We start from the raw sequence: 21,068 nt of genomic DNA on the forward strand, positions 1-21,068 counted from the left end.
AAAGGTAAATTATTTCTACCATCAGAGCAGAATAGACAACAGAGAAAGGAAATTTAAAATCCAATAATCATTTTGTCATGTTTAGTAAACAAAAAAATGTTGGCTTTAATTTCTCATTTGTCAGGTTTTGCTGCTTTAGTTGACTAATTTTAGATATGAATTGAATATGTTTTTGGGTTTAAGTCAAGACAATACAGGGTTTAAAGATTGAAATGGGAGTTTTTCATAATTCGTGTTCATGGATCAAATGAATGATGAAAGCAGCCCTAATGTCTATACAACTGTCAGATATCAGCCAGATGTTTATTTACCCCACCACAGTAAACAATAACAAAGCTGTAACTTCCCACTGCCCCTGAACACCTGTCCTGATAATCACACCTGTCCGCCATCACGTGAACCTCCGGTTAGCGAACAATTCACAAGTAAAAAACACTTTAATTTAGGGACTATTCCGCAAGAACTTAGCGTCAAACAGCCTAAGAAAAGTACAACACAAATGGCAACGAAGTTGTCGTAGAAACCGTTGCGACTCAAATGCAGAAAAAGCAACAAACATGTCGAAGCTAAGTTGATTTCCCTCTTTCTTTTCTTTTCTCACGTGCTTTACCTTTTCCGCCGAGAGTCCGGGAGGAGCCCCAGATAAAGAAGAAGAGCCAAACGGAGGAGAGCCCGGGTGTGTGCATGGTGGTGGAGCCGCTGCTGCTGTGTGTGTGGGTGATGTCTGCTCCGTCCTCCTCCTCCTCTCCTCTGATCCTGGATCTGCTCCTCCTGAGCGAGAAGAGCTTCCTCTGCTGCTGCTAGAGCGAGGAGGGAGGAGAGACGGCGTGGGTCGAGAGACACTCACTGACGACAAAGAGAGAGAGAGAGAGAGAGAGAGAGAGAGAGAGATATAGTGAGCAACTCACTGACTACTGTGAGGTGAGAGCGAGAGAGAGAGAGAGAGATACGGAGCGAGAGACTCACCTACTATTGTGTGAGAGAGAGAGAGAGTGAGAGAGTCCTTGAGTATTTTGAGGAGAGAGAGAGAGAGAGAAAGAGAGATTGACCGAGAGAGAGAGAGAGGTTCACTGAGTATTGTGAGGTGAGAGAGAAAGTTAGTCTCTGAGTATTGAGTAGTGAGAGCGAGAGAGAGTGAGAGAGAGACTCACCTACTATTGTGACGAGAGAGTGAGATAGAGAGAGAGTCACTGAGTATTGTGAGGTGAGAGAGCGAGAGTCACTGAGTATTGTGAGGAGTAAGAGAGAGAGTCACTGAGTATTGTGAAAAGAGAGAGAGAGAGAGAGAGAGCTAGTCTCCTTAGTATTGTGAGGAGAGAGAGATCCCCTAATTATTGTGATGGGAGAGAGAGATTTACTAAGTATTGTGAGGAGAGAGAGATTCACTGAGTATTGTGAGGAGAGAGAGAGAGGGAGACGTTCAAACGGCATCGATAAAGCCACATAGCCGCTTGTTTATTTTCAAAATAAAATACAATTAATACTATTGTTTAATGATGTATAAGTAGAAAAAAAAAATGTCATCTATACTCGTATGACTTAATGCAACTTTTTGTACTTCTAAATGTATGTCATGGCACTCTAGTAATTCTAGGCCCTCCAAAACTATTGTACTACAAGCCAGACAAATTCTACGCTTTTATGTTGAAGAATCACAGTTTCCTTTAAAGGCGTTGATTTTGTTGAGCTTTATGTAAAAATAGAGTAGCAGCTATTGATGGACAGCAGGGGAGATAAACGGGGATCTGTGTGAGATGAGAGTGACATGTGTTGGTGGTGTGGTGTTATTATAAGGGGGGGGGGGGTGTCGACACCCCCAGGACGGGCTGCATTCCCACCAGAAGAACTATTAAATCAATAATCCCCAAGCTGTGGTGCGATAGGGCACCACGAGTTTACTACATCCACCGAAATGAGGCAATGACTGTTTTGGGAGCTGTGGGAGCGCAGTGCTACGAGCGCAGAGGGATTCAAGCTCGACACAAGAAACTGCTCATAAATCAATGATCCTTTGAACCTTTGTATTTATCTCGTCCCACCTGAACCACTGCTCTAAAAAACTTCATACTAACATTTTCTCGAGACTTGCTGGCATCATATTAGATCAGGGACCTTGATTTGGTGATCTCCACCTCCTTGTCATTTAGGATTCATTTGCAGCTCGTGTGCGTCCTTGAGGTGGTTTATTTAGCTGTTAACTGTCTGTGTTAGAAAGCCCACTTTGGGAAATGTAAAAACTGAATTAAGGAATGACACGAGCCGTGGATCTTTGAATGTCCTCACTGTTCATAATTGAATGAGGCAGCTGTTACGCTGTGTCTCCATCTGTATCCTCCTAACCAGAGCCCGAGCAGCACAGCCATACTCCCCCTCACAGATTTTGAGTCTTTCAGTTTTCACCCTGTGGCGGAATCCCTGTTTTTTTCCTCTAAAGGCCGCGTGTTCTTCAATTATTCCCCCGTGTTCCTTCTTCTTTTGGGTGTGGGTGTGCGTGCAGGGGATTAGAGAGAGGGGGCAGACCTCAAGTGAGTTAAGAGGATAACAAAGATAGAGCGTGCACACACTCACACACACATGCATATGGAGACACACACATGCAGCACCACATTTACATGCACACGCAGTCACATCTATTCCCAATTGGCTGTTTCCATGGGCAGCACCTAAGTTACAGCGGCGCAGCGACACAACAAAGTGCTATGAGCTGTTTGTCCCTCTTCCTTCAGCTCAAGCTCTGAGGTAAACAACCGTTTAAGACGAGGGACAGAATCAGTCATTTGCTCTCGGATCGTTAAGGTATTGACACAGCCCAAAAAGTTAACGACTGCTAAATTATTCATCTTGTTAATAAATTAATTCATTAAGTTACCAGATCCTCCTTGTGATAAGGTATTTATTTTGCCTCAAACAGCACACACCTTACAAATGAGAATGATTCCTGTTATCGTTTCCATACAAATAAACCTCTGGGCCAGCGATGCCATCAGGACGCACTATCTAGACCTTTTGTCCACCTGGGTTAGGGTTAGCCAGATTAACTTCTAGGCACCATAGTGGGTTATTTATTCCAACAGTTCCAAACAATATGTTCATCCATACTCAGAAAATGTCTCTAGGAGCTCTTTTTCCACTTATCTCGACCGACTCTGATGTGGCTTCATGGATTATTGGGTGAAACAAACTAGGGGTAGGTGATTTGAAAATTAATATCACTCTGTTTTTCAGTTTTAGGAAGGTGATATTATATTGCGATATAACTATCTAATTCAAATCAATTTGTGCTAAGATGCTAGCTTTAATCGATCGGCTGGTCTGCTCCCTTGTTAGCATGAACCTTGCATGACGCTGGCAGAGTAATTATGTTTTAGTTTCAATAAAATTAAGCTGTTGATTTATCACAGTGATTCACTGTATTGCACAATCCATGTCATGGCACAATACCATAGCGGTGATGACTAAGACACTGGTGTTCAGCTCACCTCTCCTTCACACGTATTAATGGCAGAAATATGATGAATGCATGAGGCCTCAGTAATCCACAATTTAACCCCGACCATTACAATATTTACTATACTATAGATAAGAAGAAATTAAGAATAAAGTAAGCTTGTTTATTTATGCAGTTGCAGCTTGTATGTGCATCCCTATGACTGTAACTGTCCTCACTGGGCAGACCAAAGTCATTGGTAAAACCATTTGCTGTAAGGTTGTCTAGAAATCAGTTTCCTGCCGCAGTACAGACAATCATTTAGTGTTCGACAAAGTTCCCGCCTTCTATCTGTGAAGCAGCTAACAACAATGAAAGGTTACCTGCAGCATGTAGGTGTTTGATGCTGCGTCGCTGTAAAGGTCAGATTCCTATGAAGGAAGATGGTGTCCTCACCCACACAAAAACACATTCAGCTAAAACTCGCATTAATATTATGACACAGATCACAGTGTGATGCATGGGAAGAATGTGGAGCCCCTCACTGATCGGGCTGTGCTGCGTATTCCAGCACCACGGAGAGCTCCGTCCGCTCAGACTCATGCTCTGCCAGCAGGGGTCGCACTTCAGTCAGGGATTCTCTGCGGAACCATCGACAGGCAGCTCCTCCGATCCAGGGAACACAGAGAGTGTGACACACTGACCGATCCGTGTAGAGAAGGTAATAGAAGTAATCCTCATTGCTGCTGTGAAACCTCTTGTGTTTGTACTGTGACGGGTTTAATGTGTTTAACAGCTTCAGCTCTACGTACATTCAAATGGAATGATGTAGCATGTCTGAGCTAACCCTAGTTAGCCCGCTCGTTCAATGTCAAGGCTGAGCTTCTCAGTCTTGTTGGGAGGTTGTCCTCTGACTTACATCATACTGTGGCAACTATTTAAACCAAAGTAACTCGTAGTTTCTTAAAAAATGTGTGGAACACAACGTGTGTGTCTGTTCGGTTGTACACAGTGTTGGGTGTGCACCTGATTAACACAACCCTGCACCAACACATCATCCACGTTATATAATGTACTTAAATATCAAAATCCGACCAAACAACATGCAACCAAGCAAATTCAGATCCAAAAGAATTGCAAATACATTTATAGGCACATTTATGTTGCTTATTATGGGATGTCGCAGTATTATATGTAGTACCAGCTATCGTGAAATGTTTTGATTCTCAAATTATTCTGATGTTTAACGTTTTATTTATTTCTGTATTTTCTATTTATTCTCTGGTTTTATATATATATAAATATATATATATATATATATATAAATATATAAATATGCTTTTATTTTTGTATTGTAAACTTGTTCAGCACCTTCAAATGTGCTGTTTTAAATGTGCTATATTCTGATAACCTTTGACCTGACTTGTAGAGATTTGACGGGAAGGTAATGCAATAAAAATGTGTTAATAAGGGAAAATGTTAAGCTGGAGGACTCTTTCAAACTGACAAGCATCATACAGGGTACAGAAAGTTAATCAATAATCAGCCCCAACCCGAATGACATGTCTCAAGTAGTGGTAAACTATATTTATATTGTGCTTTTCCAGTCGTATTCACCCTTTCATGCACATATTCATTCAGCACTTCTTTATGCTTTTTATTTTGTCATACATCGTTAATATGAGCAGGCGTCAGATGAAATTAGAGGTTCAGTATCTTCCCTGAAGTCACTTCAGAATGCAGACTGAAGTTGCTGGGCATCGAACCACAACCTTTTGGTTAGTTGATAACCCTCTCTACCTCCTGAGCAACAGCTGCTTTGGTAATAAATATAGATCCTTAGCTGGATACCTGATAGATTGACTGTTTGAATAAACAGGCTCTTCACTTAAAGTTTACCATCAGCTGAACAATGGCTGGTGTATAGTTCTCCCACGGATCCTTAATTACACCAATGTACACATTCAAACAAAATGTCAGTACAGCCTCCTCCTGTGTCTGACTCGGTAAATTACTTCCACTTCTTCTTGTAAGTACATTGGGTGTCCTGATGATAAATGGTCAGAGAATGGGAGCAGCTTGGGTTTGTCTTCCACTGACGCCACCTACACTTAATCTTTCGTCATGGGATAAAAACTCCAACCAAATGACTAATTCGTTTTTCAGGATAATGAAACCCTTCAAAGAGCTACATCATGATTATTAAAAGTGCAGAATGACTTATCACGACCTGTGGAACCTTATAGCGGACGACCCACTCTCTAATTGTTTGATTCCTTCAGCTCCGTCCTCTTTGTGTCCCAATCGTCCGTGTCCCACACAATGTTTGTAACTCTTTCCTTCTGCTTTCCTCCAAGGTTCTTTGGCCATGGTGTGAGGGAATTAACCAAGATGGCTAACCGGCGTGTTCCACTAGTCCTGTTAGCCTGCGGCTCCTTTAATCCCATCACTAACCAGCACATGAGGCTGTTTGAGCTGGCCAGGGACCACATGCACAGCACAGGTGAGATCTGATCGTCCCAGAAACCGTGACATAAGGACTAGAGCTGCATGTCAACCAGAGGTTGATATCCTACAGAACATACATCATCATTTTTTTTTGTGCTGGCTGTTTGTTTGTTTCATCTTACTTCCTGGATAACCCTCGGGGTCAGAGCAGTTCCTGTTAAACCTCTCATTTGTTTGTCTCAAGAATTTCCAGAAAGCAATAAAGGAGAATGAATATTGGATTTTGTTTGTGAGAAAGACAAAGCCAGATGAAGGCATTGCTTTATTTCTCCTTAATGTGAAAGTTGGGTATTTCATAATATGAAAACGTTATAAGACGGTAGCAGGGCTTTGTTTTATGCTTGTTTTAGAGTTGTTCTACCTCGATCTCTTCATGAATGTACACAAATATCAGTAGCTCTCATGCGGCACCCGTGTCAGCAGACCCAGTCCCCTTATATAAACTCTGCACCATATATATGTCAGAAGCAGCTCTGAATGCATGCACTGGCCTGATCACATGGTTGTAACAACATAATTGTTCGAGTTACGCTGGTCCTGAGTCAGCTCTCTCTCTCAGTCTAAGATGCTTTACGAATCTGTGCAGCCTTTCTGTGAGCAGGGACATAAATAATGCTCTTACAGATTCCCCTTTGACCCTAAACCTATAGAACATCAGCTGACTGGTGTGAGGGTAACAATCAGAACGAGTGTAAGCTGCATACAGGAGCTGCTGTTACTCTTTTGCTGAGTGATGCAAACCCAAGTGTTTTTGTAACAAAAAAATGAGCACAAGTTCAAACCTTATAGAGTAGCTAATACAATTTATTATGTGTATCTTCATTTCCTTTAAAAAAAAGATCAATCCTTTGTCCTCAAATGTGAGATCAGACCAAACGCTCATAATTTCAACATCACTAACTTATAGAGACGACTTGATCTGCTGATTTACATTCCATTTCTGTATCTGCTGTCTTGACCCAGAAAAACTGTATTAATCATATCTCCCCTCAGGCCAATACCAGGTGGTGGGTGGCATCGTGTCTCCAGTGAGCGACAGCTATGGAAAGCAGGGCCTGGTACTGGCTAAGCACCGCATTGCGATGGCGAAGCTGGCACTGCAGAGCTCCAACTGGGTCACGGTTGATGAATGGGAGAGCCAGCAGCCAGACTGGACGGAGACGGTGGTAACTATGAGGTATGAAACAAGTTTACTGCGACATCGCAGTTAAAACTGCTTCATTTAAAAAGGGAAGGTTTCCAGGGGGTCGAAGTCGGAGGACAAGAGTTTCTCGGGTGATGCCAGCCTTTGATTATTCTATCTAAAGTTGCTTCTAATAACAGCAGCCAGTAAATTCAGTCAGTCTATTTCCATTCACTGTTCAATTCAGAGCGCTTCAGTGGTAAATCACTCCTGGAAAATGTTCTTTGTGTTTAGTTCCATTACTTTGGCTGAACAGATATTATGAGATTATATTAAGTGTAAGTACCAGCACTCTCATACTCTATATATGGACCCTGATTGCTCCAATTAAAGTCACAGTGTACTTCACGAAGGGATGAAACAGTTCCAGGTATCATGGTGTACTTTGGTAGAATTCAGTGAGTTGCACCATTTCAAGTCCGAAGGCTCTCAGGCGCAGCAAGTGACGTTTTCAGGATATTTAAACAATGCTGTGATAATACTGATAAAACCATAAAAACGTTGGTCTCTATGATCTTGATGTGGAACTTTTACACCGCGTCACCTCTAGCTACTCACAAGGATTATATTGAGTTGAATTACTGTATCAAAAGCCTCTTTCTTTAATGGCATGTCAGGTCGTTGAAGACTTTTTAACACACTAGAGGATAAACCTATTTCACGACAGGGTCAAGGACATTCCATTCCACCAACAGCACGTTACTCACTCCCTGCTTTATGTTTCCATTCGATTTTACTGTCTCCTGTTAGACCCTCTTTGGGACACAAGACAAATATTTCCTCCTTTCTGACACTTCCTAGTTTGACCATAGCACCGGTAGAGTTCCCAGGAAGGCTCTATCCTTTCTCTGCCCCCCTGTCAGCCCTTCTTGAAGCCCGATATTCAAGCCTAAATTATAGGTTGTAGTCTCTGGAAGAAGCCAGACGAGACTGGAGCTGTGGCAGGTTTTGGTTTTCCCGGGCTGAAATCAGAGGCACGGGCTGTTAAATTCATGGGCCAAGTGGGACTGCGATGTGAATATGGGTGAAGAGAGTCAGACAGAGCTGCTGCCTATATAATGAGAAGATGTGAATAAGGAAAGTCTGGGTGTTGTCCCACTTTGTATTACAAAGGCAGAAATATGCTATTTGTGTAACTGGGCCCTAACAAGTGTGTCGCCCGGGGGAATGAATCAGCATCTAATGATAAAAATGGAAATTTAGTAAGTTGCATTTGCTTATAGGTGCATATCTGGGCTAATTTTAGAAGTTTTTCTCACTTTTCCCTGTTTCCTGCTCCTTACAAATCCCCTCATTAGTGACCCCTACCCCCCCCCCCGCGCACTTTTCCCTCTGTAAGCTGTGATTTCGCAACACAAGTGCAGATCAAGGCATAAGGGGCCTGTTGTCCGAGGCCACGTCACATGTCATCTACCCCGAACGCACACAAGCGCAAATGTGTGATGACCTCTTTAAGAAGCTTTACTTGGAAACAGTGAGGTTTTTCATTCATCTTTTTGTTAAAGGTTCCTCTGTCACTCTGTCTTTCTTGTTCACTTAAGTTTTCATAAAGCTTTATTGCCAGAATTGCACTGGAAAAATCCAGTTTAAACAAATGCATAACCAGAGAAAGTGAAATAATAATTGAATACACATTGAAGTAATAATAAGCATTACGTGGATGCAAATTACAACTCTGCATATTGGGAAAAACAAAGACAGAAGACGCTGTGTATAACCCATAGAGTGCATCTAAAAATGGACAACGCGTATCCTCTTTCTCACACCATCTAGAAATGTAGTGAAAATATCCTGGATATTAACACTGCCATTTAGCGCATTTGAAACGAGTGCAAGTCTGCACACTAGTGATGCACAGTGAGTCCTATCCACTAACATGGAGGAGGCGGGTTTATGACAGATACCGCAGCCAGCCCCCAGGTGGCGATCGAGATACTTTGGCTTAATTTTCTGTGAGCTGTCATTTCATCCATCTCTATTTACATTCTATGTCATTACCATATCAAATTCAAATTCTCTCTCTGGCTTTTCTGTTGATTTATGTGCAGGTATCATTATGGACGCATTCTAAAGGAGAATGAGGGAAGAGCAGGGAAGCACATGAACTCCAACGGTGACACCACTACTCTCGCAGGTGAGAACTGCGTGTTTGAAACTTGGCATTAGTTCAGTAAAAGTATTAATACAATGAAAACTTGAAAGTTTTTTCCCAGCACATTACTTCATCACATCTTTAACATTCCCTGTAACAGATGACCGTTAATCCTGCATAATGTGCCTGTGCAGTGTGCTGCTGAACAATAGTGTTTAGAGAGTATTAGTGATACTTTTTTAGGGTTAGGGTTAGAGTGTGTGTGTGTGTGTGTGTGTGTTTGCTGCACTTTGAAATAATATCATGTACAGGAAAAGCCCCGAAAGGTCATCAGAGAGAAAGCAGATAAAATATGTAATTTGTTTGGGATGACGATGATTATTTCCTATTGTGTCTTTTAGTAGATTTCATAGAGAGTTAAGTAAACATAAGTTCACACAGTTTACTTTGAGTTTTTGTGGAAAGAGTAGTTAGCGTTGTTGTGATTAACTTTAGCCTCCAGCAACATCTAAGTTGTGTAATTTTTAGACCTATATGTACTTTTTCTTTGTCCTGTCCAAACCAACCTCTGTGCTCCTCATGTCAGTGCTTGTTTTGGAGACACTTTATTGTTTTCCTATTTTTTTACCTGATTGTGCAGAAACGACAATTGACCCCAAAATGTTCCCTCCGCTACATATTCTGTGTAATCACATACAGAATAGAAATGGCTATTAAAAAAACCTTAGACCTTAATATTTTTATTATCATAGAGTATGTTTTATATTCAGAATAAATATATATTTTTAATGCCTCACATTCCATACATGTAGCCTGTATCTTTTGAGTCCTCAGGACCCCAGCTGAAGCTCCTCTGTGGAGCCGATTTCCTCGACACCTTCAAGATCCCCGGCTTGTGGCAGGACGAGGACGTGGAGGAGGCGGTCGGGCGCTTCGGCCTCGTCTCAGTCAGCCGTGGCGGGCTGCAGCCCGAGCAGACTGTGCACGAGTCGGACATGCTCTCCCGCCACCAGCGAAACATTTTCCTGGTAAGGGAGTGGATGAGGAATGAGACGAGCGCCACGGAGGTGCGTCGTGCTCTGAGGCGGGGTCAGAGCGTGAAGTACTTGATCCCAGACTCAGTGATAGAATATATTCACCAGCACAAGCTTTACACAGAGGACAGCGAGAGGAGGAATAAGGGCACGGTGCTGAGGCCACTCACCAAGCAGGCACAAGAGCCAGTGAGCAGTCTGGATGACTGAGAGACAGACCCATGCGTCATGGCTGAGCATGAGAGTCCTCGAAGAGTGGATTCAGTCACAGATCAGTGCTTCACTTCAGGGACTGGAATCTCTCTTTGTTTCCACTGGACTGCAGAGTGGAAGAGGATTGCACAGCCTTTAAATGTCTGCACCAAAAAACACATGTTTGGTCTAAATTTGTTTTCAAGGCATCACTTGTGTTCGTGCACAGTGATGTGACGTCTGCTGATTCACTCTCATGAAGTGTCATGAATCCTTGTTCCATTATGAAAAACAACATTTGTCTGCTAACAGTTTTCTATCTTTTGTAGTTTTTCACATCATTGCAGTTCATTTAACCGATATAAAATCAATGTATCTGAAGTATTTCTTGTCTGACTGGTGTTTTTATTATTAATCATATCTATATAAAGGTATAAAATCTTAAGCCAGGCAGTCAGAATATAAAAAGATCATAAAGTCCCTGAGTAACCCAACCCAAGTCTCATTTATGAAAGTTTTTGAAATAGCTACATCACACAGGTTTTGATTTTGTTAATGGAGATAATTCTTAGGTTTTAATACAAATACAACATGGCAGACTTTTTTAGGCATAGAACAATTAAGTATTTTCATTTACATTGATCACTGGTGTTTACACAGACCACTATCATAAAGATTATATATAGTTTATTGACAACCTCCTCCTCACTTGTCCAGTCCACTCAACCCTCTATGTGCTCTATAGGTTGTTTTGCTGTGGTTCACAGTTTTCAATCACCATGCTACAGGCCATCATTTGTACATTTTTTGTTGTTGCCCCATTCTGAATTTCTTCTCATTTCATTATTTTTCATTCATCGTGCATCGGTGCAGTTTTCCCATTATCGTCCACACACTGTGCGTCTGCAGGCCTGTAGCTTATTTCTTCCACCACAGGATTTAAAGTAATCCTGACAGATGCTCAGCTACAGGAGGTGATATCTCACTGAGGCCAATGGCTGAAAGCAGCACTGTGCCACTGATACACACACCGGCATCCTCTGAAAGAAGTGTGTATGTGTCTTTGTGTTGTAGCCACTAAAGGATTTAGACAGTGGTTTGGCTGCAGTGGGCCCAAAAGAGAGATTATCAAATTAACTGAGTTATTTAGGCGAGACAAAAGATGTGACAGGCCTTTTGTGCTCCATTGAATTGTTGCAGTTGGATCATTTTAAGCTCAGGTGATTCCGCTTTTGTGCCGTGCATTTCATCCACAACGTGCGCTCCGTTCAGCCGCAGCACAGGGCGATCAATGTTTAAATTGATCTTTGTGTGATTTGATTCCATTAGACTGATTGTTGATGGCTCAGTTATCTTAACACAATTGAAACAGGCCTCATCTTATACAACAGAATCCAAATCTACCACACGTGGAATTACAAACACACACACACACAAACACACAAGTGGGTCAATTAATAAAGGAAGTGTGTTCATCCTAATCCCACACAGGCAGAGTAAGCACTCTCCCAACATAAAGCACAAAAGTGTACTGCATACATAATGCACAAGTGCATTATGTATGCATGTTCCTGTTATACATGCAGGGGAAGCGTGCTGGGGATTGTGGGGTTATGTGGTGCCGGTGGTGGGAGGTGTAGGGAACAGGTTAATCGGATTAAAGTGAATTTGGTTCAAATTGAGGCTTTTGACAGCAGAGTTCTGCATTCCATCACAAGCAGTCAACCACAGCAGACCTCCTCGCCCGCAGAAACACAGCCATCATGCCTGTCGATCTGAATGGATATTGGAAAATGATTTCCAGTGATAACTTCGAGGAGTACCTGAAGGCTCTCGGTGAGTTTGTTGAAACCTTTGTGGAAGTAGGTGAAAGGCCGTCCTGTTGGCTGGAGAGGAACCTGCCTCACCTCATCCTCTGGGATAGAATATCAATATCAGAACAGACTCATATTTAAATGTCAGTCAGCAGATATATAGTATTTTAGGTATATAAATATATAAGTTTTCCAACAATCGTCCAGTGTTCATAAAGAGAATAAGATTTGAGTATGTGCGATAATTGTTCTTTTCTCTCAAATCTCATATTATTACCAGAATAAAGGAAATGCACTGCTCTGATATGTAATGTCCTCCAGTTACTTTTATAGAGAAACTATAATTATCAACAGCTAAAAGATAATGTTCTTTTTAACAGAAGTGCTCTACTTTAGCTGGATTGCAAAATATAATATCCTCTCACTTTTCAAAACTAAGCGTCTTATTCCTGAAGTTGTGTAACTGCAATGAAATACCCTGTTGCTCACCTCCCTCCGCCTATTTCTTATTCCTTTTCTACTTCCACAGATGTGAATGTCGCCATCAGGAAAATCGCAACCTTGCTGAAACCTGACAAGGAAATCAGCCACGACGGCGACCACATCGTCATCAAGACCCTCAGCACCTTCAAAAACTACAACATGGACTTCCACGTGGGCAAAGAGTTTGAGGAGGATCTGTCCGGAGTGGATGACAGGAAATGCATGGTGAGTGTGCTCCAGTGGGGCACTCAATACATGTTAATGGAGGTACACACGGTGCATTTGGGCAAAGCTGCTCAAGTTACCTCACACTGCTGCAGGTGTGGCGACCTGTGGCTCGGACACATCTGGTGCAAACCCTGCAGACCGATAAACTGACTCTTCTCGGTGGCCCATAGCTGGACTGTAATGAGCCGCACAAAACTTTTCCACCTCCGTTTTAAAAACTTCTCAGACTCCTCAGACACTTGTCAGTAGATTGACGTAATGGAGAGCGAGGTCAGTCACTGCAGGGGAAGAAGTGGAAGAGGCCGAGAAATTAGTCAAGATTCACACTTGTTTGATCAGAGTCAGTGAATACTGAACGGGCTTAAAGATTATCTGAGGTCCCCCTTATTCTGATTATAGATAAGCTATAAGCTGTTTGGCTCAGTGCCAAAGAGAGACAGGGGTAACGTGTGTGTGTTTGTGTGTGTGTGTGTTTGAGTGCGTGTTTCTGTGCGTGCATGCGTGTGTGTGTGTGGCCTCTCACTCTGCATATTCCATATGTTTAAATCATGCATCTACACTGTCACGTCAAATAAATCCCCCACTGAAGCATCTCGTGTCTCACCCTGACCTTTGACCCCCCCCCCCCAGACCACCATCACTTGGGATGGAGACAAGCTGGTGTGTGTGCAGAAGGGGGAGATCGAAGGAAGAGGCTGGAGCCACTGGGTGGAAGGAGATGAGCTTCATTTGGTGAGAAAACATCGGTTCCTCCCATGAATATTAATGTTTGCAGTTTGGTCACTTAAATTCAAATCTAAAATGCCTCTCAGCGGTGTATGTGCGGTGCATATTTTTTTTATGTGGGACTCCAGTATGAATTTGCCCACCAGCTCCAGCAACATTATACTGTGTGAGGTGCATAAACACAGGAGATGAAGATCATCAAGGTTACAAGTGTGTAGCTCACTTATTGCCATAGAAATCACATTTCTGCGTATGAAATCACATCTGAGGATGTTGTTTCCATTGAAAAAATTATAGTTTCATACATTCTCAACTCAAATTTTTCCTCCTGGTCAAACAAAAAGACTGATGCTGAATAAAATAAGATTCAAATGTCTTGTTTCTTCATGAGCTCCAGTGATCCAGCATGCACCAGCGCCAACTTCTGTCGTATTATTATCCTGACTCTGCAAAACTAATTTCTGTTAGAAGGACTCGAGTAGCATTTTTTTTCCAGACAACTCCTCTGTGAAATTATTCATAGTGTGGCCCCAGTGTGGCTCGTAATGAAAAGCATTTGCATCTGAAAAGAATTTAATGTAATGACTGGTGCATTACCATTTTCATTAGCTCTGCATTATCAGATTTACCTCTGTATGATCACTGCTATCAAAGCTACGAAAAAGAATTACCAGCCAAATTATTTGGTAAGAGTGGTGCCAACTAGTGTTTTCAATCAGCTGCCATGAAATGAGTTGTTAGTGAAAAGTTCCCAAGAGCTGTAGGAGGGTTTGAATGTGGGGCAACAGTGACCTCTGGTGGCAGAAATGACATTACCGGAGGGAAGCGTGACAGGTTCGGGTTGGATCGTTGTCACTGTCAACGGAAACTATGAATTCCTGATATTTCTTGTAAATCTACTGTAACTTTGTGGTTTGTAACTTATTCTTTTCACTGTGAAACACATTATATCATCTCTGTCAAAGTCCCCTCATGTAACTACATTTAAATCCATTAGATTTTAATTTTTATTTGGATCTGCACCAAATTACACACGCGTAAACATCCGTTCCCTGGACATGGCTGATTTATTCATCAAGATCCGAGATTCATTCTCTGAGAAATCAATGAAAATGTTGAAAGACGAAAGAGGAAGGAGTGAAAAATTCCTGTATGATCCGGAACTGCACCAAAATGTGATGGGTTCCTCCTGAGGTCATGTCCCACCCCTCAGCAACCAACTAGCAAACAAGGGGAAAAAAACTAACACAGACGAGTGAAATAATTAAAAACACCCTAAATGATTTGTACATCAAATTTAATGTCTTTGACAAATCCTTTATTAACATTTACCCCATCCTTATCCCAGCCTATAATTACTAAGTATGTTAACTTTCAATCAAAAGCACTTTTCAGGTTGATGGAAAAGTTTTGATTGGTCAAAACTTAAAGCGATTCATCCAAGTTTTCCCCTTACTTACCCATCTTTTATCTCCCTTGTTTTCTACAGGAGCTGAGAGCCGGGGGAGTTGTTAGCAAGCAGGTGTTCAAGAAGACCTAAGCTGCCACCGACTCCAACACACACCCCCAACTTCCATTTGGGCCATTTCAGCATCTCTCCATAGATCCATCCACCTACGTCATGTGTATTAGTTTGTTGTAAACACTATTTCTGCTGGAGACAGAGCTAGCTACGATAGCCAGTTTCATATACAAAGCATGTCAGTGTGTGTATCATGTAACGTTATCTGTCCATGTCTGTCTCAAAGTGGAGAGCAGTGAAATAACAGGTTAATCATAGTAGGGTTAATAATAAGAGGGTTGAACTCTTTTTAGTTGGACTGAATACAATGATCTGAGTTCGGTTGAGGACTTAAAGTTTCTTGATGACTGAAGCTTAGTCTCTGCAGAATGGATATCAGATAGGATGTGTGTGTATATATCCCTCCATGATCCTTTAGGACTGTGCAATTGATTGTATAAATGAACGAATCAATAAATTATTCAGATCTCAACAATGTTATTTGTTGTTCTTCATGAGTACTTTTTTTGAGATCTTTATTTGGTGTTGAAATGGTTTTCACTGTTGTCTCACAGCGAAAGAGGTTCTTGGTTCGATTCCTGTCTCGTCCAGGTTGTGCTTTTCTTGAGTTTACATGTTCCCTTCGCAACCCTTAGAGGATAAGCCTTATTGAATATGGTTGGATGGAATCACTTGTTTTGGTTGGCACACAAACCGTTTAAATGAAATATTCCTGTTCACCAAAGTTCGGAGCTTGGAGCCTCTTCTATCCAAAAAGCTTTTTTCGGGATGTGCTCGAGGAATCCGAGGGCCTCAACTTGAAGATTTCAGAAGTGAACTGACGTACAGCCTCTGGAGCTTCAGACACACAACTGTGCTCTGAATCAGCTAATCTGTCAGCTCACTCTTGCCATTATCACTTTATATAATGTGTCCGACTCATTCTTTACTCCTTCAGCTCCTTCTTCCTGCTGCTTCTTGTGAATTCATATCCCGCCGCCAACCTGGCCTCTATACCTGCAGACTCTGTTTATTTATGGTTCCCGAGGGGGGGGGGGGGGGGGGGGGTATTGATCTCTCCCCAGCTCTTGCTTTGGCTGGTTCAAAGATTATGCTGTCAGGGAGGGGTCCAACCACAGTCTGATGGCAGAGGAGTTATAAAATATATTTACATTTATTCTCAATAAAACATTTCTAAAGGATTTTGTCGGTTTGGGTGAAGCAGGAGCCATTTTGTGCCCTGAACTTCAATCACTGGAGGATGGAAAGATGTGTGAAGCAGCTACATTTGTAGATTTATGTGAATGTTTTCTGGACTCCATATGATCCAGAGTGCAAATGGTGGACCCTTACCAGATTGAACCGGGTAAAGCAGAATAATTATCAGCCATAAGCAGTATTAAAAATGGGATTTGATACATGGAATTTGTGAAGAATTAATATTGAACTACTGAAACTAAAATGTGAATTTTTCAATAGGGGAGAAAGAGTGTATATATAGACAATCTAAAAATACGAAACTAGATTAAGACTGGTTTAACTTTTTGTTATAAAGCTTTAAAATATATTTGTCATATACAAGTTAACACAGGGGCACTAGTACAATGAAAGGTGTCGTACAAGAAGAAACAGGTCAGCTTAGCGGTGCAATAGTTCAATTGAAATAAAGCAAGGTAGAAAGAGCCTACTATTAAAAAATAAAATACAATACATTACAAAACTAAAACTATATACATTTAAAGGTGCAGTGTGACATTCAAGTAACAACTGTATCTGTATTGAGTGTTTGTATGAAAAGTTACTTCACATTTTTCTAAAAATAAAGTGCAAATAGGCAGGAAAACAGTTGAGGATTGTTTGTCATGTGTTGACTGCAAGTTTATGAACCTGATGGCCTGATGGTGGAAACTGCTCTTAAACCATATGAAATTCAATTATCGTTCAAAAACACATATTTTATTTGCCTGGGGGCTATCCTGGGTAAAAACGTACTCGGCTATTTATTTCAGATGTAAATATTTATTAAAATTTTGTTTACAATTTATTTTGTCTTCACTGCAAGACTGAACTTTATTAACCACCAGGCTCAAAGGTCGGCTCCTCTTGTTTAGCGGTTGACTTTGCCTTAGAAAGCGATCAAATAGAGAAGGCTCACTGTTGGCAGATGTTACAACACAGCGTCTGTACATTGCACAGGGACCACCACAGTGACATCTGCATGGGTACATCTGAGAGACAGAGCGGAGGTGGGTTCATTCAGGCCTGTGGGTCTGTGGGTGTGGGGGCACCAAGACATGTGAGCCTAGTAACCTCCCCAATGACCCAAGGTAAAATGCTGACTCTTACCCCCTCCCTCACCTAACAATAAATAATAACCCCCGCCAATCTTCTTCAAGCTATAAACTCACTTATCAATAGTCCTCTGCCCTCCCCCCCGACTCTATCTTGCATAAAAGCAGGACAACGTGGACCTTCCCTCTCTTTGCACTGTCTAAAGTCTACACACAGGCACAGCACTGTCACCATCTGCCACCATGCCAGCAGACTTCAGTGGGAAATGGATACTGGAAACCAGTGAGAAATTTGAGGAGTATTTGAAAGCTTTAAGTAAGAAACTTTTTTAATTGTAACAGGTTTCATTTGAGTGTCTGTCGTCTGTGTTCAGCGGTGACGCGAAGTTCCAGGGTGATGAGAGAGGTTGAACAAGCTGCACGAGTAACAAAGTCATCCAATTTCATGCTCTCTCAATCTTTCTGCAGCGCTTCTGTTCTCCTGCTCCAATCTACCCTGGAGTTAATGCACTTTCACTACAGATTCGTGTTGAGTTCAACTGTTGTATTATTCAACTATTTCATCATGGACATAAACCAAGAAAGAGTGTCCTCTACTTAACACTGCACACAGACAGTCAGTGAAAAGCTCAGAATTGAATTATTTCTCTGTTCCTTTATTTCATGCGGAGTGATGTGTCTGTTCTGAATAACCACGTCTCTCCCCTCTGACCCCAGACATTGACTTCGCCACAAGGAAAATCGCCATCTCCCTGTCTCAGACCAAAGTGGTCGCTCAGGAGGGAGACAAGTTTGACTTCAAAACACTGAGCACCTTCAGGAATTATGAGCTGGCCTTCACTGTGGGGGTGGAGTTTGACGAGCACACCAAGGGACTCGACAACAGGAACATCAAGGTGGGCTGCCCTCGCATGTCAGGAGACCTTGACGTGTCAAGAGACGGTGATAGTGTATCTATTATTCAGAATTCGCCCCGTGTTGTTTATGTGTTAACAACAGCAGTGCTATCTAGGTGTGTCCAGGGTGAAATGTTTCTGTGGCCTATATGTAACATCAGAGATAAAAAAAACATCGATGGTGGTTTGACACCTGAGGCTCGGACCACCAACCTTCTGGTTTGTGACATTGGAGGTAGTGGGAAAAATGTAAGCGCTGTGTTTTTACATTTCTTAAAAAATTAAATTCAATGTGAGACATGGTGATTCACTGAAGGTGTAAATTCTACTACTACAGACATGTGAGACTCCACACTGACTCGTTCAGTATATTGTAAGTGGTCAACGTAATCAGTGAGGTGGAATCAGGCAGTTTTAGTCACAGGCGTACTTATAAACATGTCAAATAAAGAAAAACATTCATACAGATTCATATGTCCTCTTGTAGTGTCTGGTAAACTGGGACGGTGACAAGCTGGTGTGCAGCCAGAAAGGAGAGAAGGCAAATCGAGGCTGGAAGCACTGGATAGAGGGTGACAAACTTTACCTGGTGGGTTGACAGGGACGGTCCTGGTAATAATAGAATATATTGGACTGCTAAGGTGTGATGTACAGCGGAAAATGATTATAACACTTACATTTATTCTACGAATCCCTCTGCTACATCCCATTAACAGATTCATTTTCCTCTCTGCTGACAGGAGCTGACGTGTGAAGATGTACTTTGTCTTCAGGTGTTCAAGAGAAAAGAATAAAATATGTGCAAATGTCTGTTTTTTTTTTTTTTGGTTTGCTTGGTTAACTGTGTCTTTTCATGCTCCTCAGTGACATGTTTCCCACATTTGAACAAAATGAATAAAGGCAGTTTTTAGACAACATGCTGTGTTGTGTGTGAATGGGGGGGGTGGGGGGACACCTGTTGGTACTGTGAATCCACTTTGACTTCAGGTGTTCATCATCAGGAAAAGCAAAGGCTGCTTTGACCAGTGTGTTCAGGCACAAAGAGGCTGCAAGGAAATCAAGAGTCACACATATATTTAAAATCACTTGTAATTTACATGATTTAGCATTCTTCTTCATGAGAGATCAAAGTCGCCATCTGCTGGACAAAAAAAGGTACCATCCTGGAAGTGAGGTGAGTTGAGCTGAGCTCTGATTTAAAAAAAATCTAAACAATGACACCAATGGATCTTAACCTTGAAAATGAAGCATCTGGCCTGATACTACATGTTAGTTGAAAATAGACCAGACTCAATAGCGAGTGAAGTTATGTGTTATGTCTGCAAAAGTTGACATGATTGATGACGTTACTCCTGTCACTAATAAACAAACTGAAGGGTTTAAAGTAGCACAATCCTATGTTGATAAATTAACATGTGCTTAACAGTAAGTGCAAAGGAATAGTTTGTCTTTTCTTAATTTCCTTAAGGTGTTGGAAACACTGAAGTGATACTGTATGTTTGGGAAACTGACTGGACTCCTCAATGTGAACAACATAAGGAATGAGAGATGACCCAGTTCTGCTGTGATGGTGTCATCTTCATGATGGGGGTTCCTAGTCTACTCTTGTGTTGTGTCCCTGTTGTTTTAATATTTCTTCTAATTTTGCATCTTTTGGTGTCTTTATTTTACAATGATAATAATAGTATAATAAATGCAATTTATACAGCGCCTTTGTAACATAAAATGCAGCTCAAAATGCTTACGATAAAATCAGAGAAATTAAATAAGATGGATCAGTAAGAACCTGTTGGCAATATAATTAAGACTTTGGATAAAAGCATAAAACTAGCAAAAGGTAGAAATAAGTAAGAAATAAAGACAATTGTGTTCAAAAAAAGAGGTAGTTTGTCTGATGTGTGTTAGAAGTTTGTTCCAAACCTTTGGTGCAAAGCAACATTAAGCTGCTTTCCCAGTTTGTTCATCTTCACTTCGTTTGGTTTGGTTGTTGCTTCAAGTTTCTCTGTGTGTGTCTTTGTCTTTGTGCATCTCTCTGCACTTGCAGTCAGCAGCCATGTGTCTCTCTCAGGTGGAGCTGAGGGGGGGCCCTGACTCTTTGGGTGCCTGACTCTTTGGGCCCCTGATCAGGCACGTGCACAGACATTTTGGGGGGCAGGTGCTCAAACCAAAAAAAGGGCACCCATCGCCATAATTGTCTATGAAATTAAAAATAATAATAATAAATAAATTAAAAAAAAACAGTAGGATATTTTCAAATTATATATTTATTTTTGATAACAAACTAACTAAAATTATCAATTTGAATAAATAAATGAATAACAGGCAAAAACAGACAAAACAAGGCCATATTGAATAACCAAATAATATGTAAGGGTTAGGGTTAGTGATGTGATGGGCTCCTCTGGAACAGGTAGAGTTACTGATTCTCCCTCCTCTGTTTTACTAGTTGATGGCCGGATCCAAGATAAAAGCGAGTTGGTACCCTGAGCTGCTTGCTGCAGTTCCCTGGCCTGCTTTTGGAGTCTCTCTTTTATTGGCATTATGCAGTAAATTTTGTAAATGAGATAAATCATTGTTGTGCATAATTATCAAGAGTGACTTACATAATCTATATAAAGCTGACAACACAGTACCCACACATTTTTTACTGTTTTCTGACAGAGTTGAAGCATAAGCAGCATTACACTAATAAT

At 41.4% G+C, this 21,068-nt stretch overlaps 3 protein-coding genes across 3 annotated transcripts in view; 2 read left to right on the plus strand and 1 right to left on the minus strand.

Annotated features, from left to right (window-relative positions):
* Nucleotides 1–745, minus strand: part of clstn2a (calsyntenin 2a) — a 130,114-nt gene extending 129,369 nt beyond the window's left edge. The window contains exon 1 of the mRNA XM_062404301.1: nt 611–745. Within this exon, the coding sequence (XP_062260285.1) occupies nt 611–686 (76 nt within the window). The 5' untranslated portion in view covers nt 687–745. The remainder of the gene's footprint in view (nt 1–610) is intronic.
* Nucleotides 746–5,796: 5,051 nt separating this feature from the next.
* LOC133968353 (uncharacterized) lies at nt 5,797–19,290 on the plus strand. Its single transcript, XM_062404349.1, has 12 exons — nt 5,797–5,930; nt 6,929–7,112; nt 9,167–9,252; nt 10,045–10,451; nt 12,158–12,272; nt 12,780–12,958; nt 13,592–13,693; nt 17,481–17,515; nt 17,686–17,795; nt 18,197–18,375; nt 18,863–18,964; nt 19,116–19,290. The coding sequence occupies exons 1-12, from the start codon at nt 5,819–5,821 to the stop codon at nt 19,167–19,169; spliced, it is 1,665 nt and encodes a 554-aa protein (XP_062260333.1). The 5' UTR covers nt 5,797–5,818; the 3' UTR covers nt 19,170–19,290.
* Nucleotides 12,141–15,684, plus strand: rbp1.1 (retinol binding protein 1, cellular, tandem duplicate 1). The gene is made up of 4 exons (XM_062404302.1): nt 12,141–12,272; nt 12,780–12,958; nt 13,592–13,693; nt 15,177–15,684. Exons 1-4 carry the CDS (start codon nt 12,200–12,202, stop codon nt 15,225–15,227), a joined length of 405 nt encoding a protein of 134 aa, XP_062260286.1. The 5' UTR covers nt 12,141–12,199; the 3' UTR covers nt 15,228–15,684.
* Nucleotides 19,291–21,068: the final 1,778 nt, after the last annotated feature.

The sequence above is a fragment of the Platichthys flesus genome, chromosome 14, assembly GCF_949316205.1.
Source record: "Platichthys flesus chromosome 14, fPlaFle2.1, whole genome shotgun sequence".
Taxonomy (NCBI): domain Eukaryota; kingdom Metazoa; phylum Chordata; class Actinopteri; order Pleuronectiformes; family Pleuronectidae; genus Platichthys; species Platichthys flesus.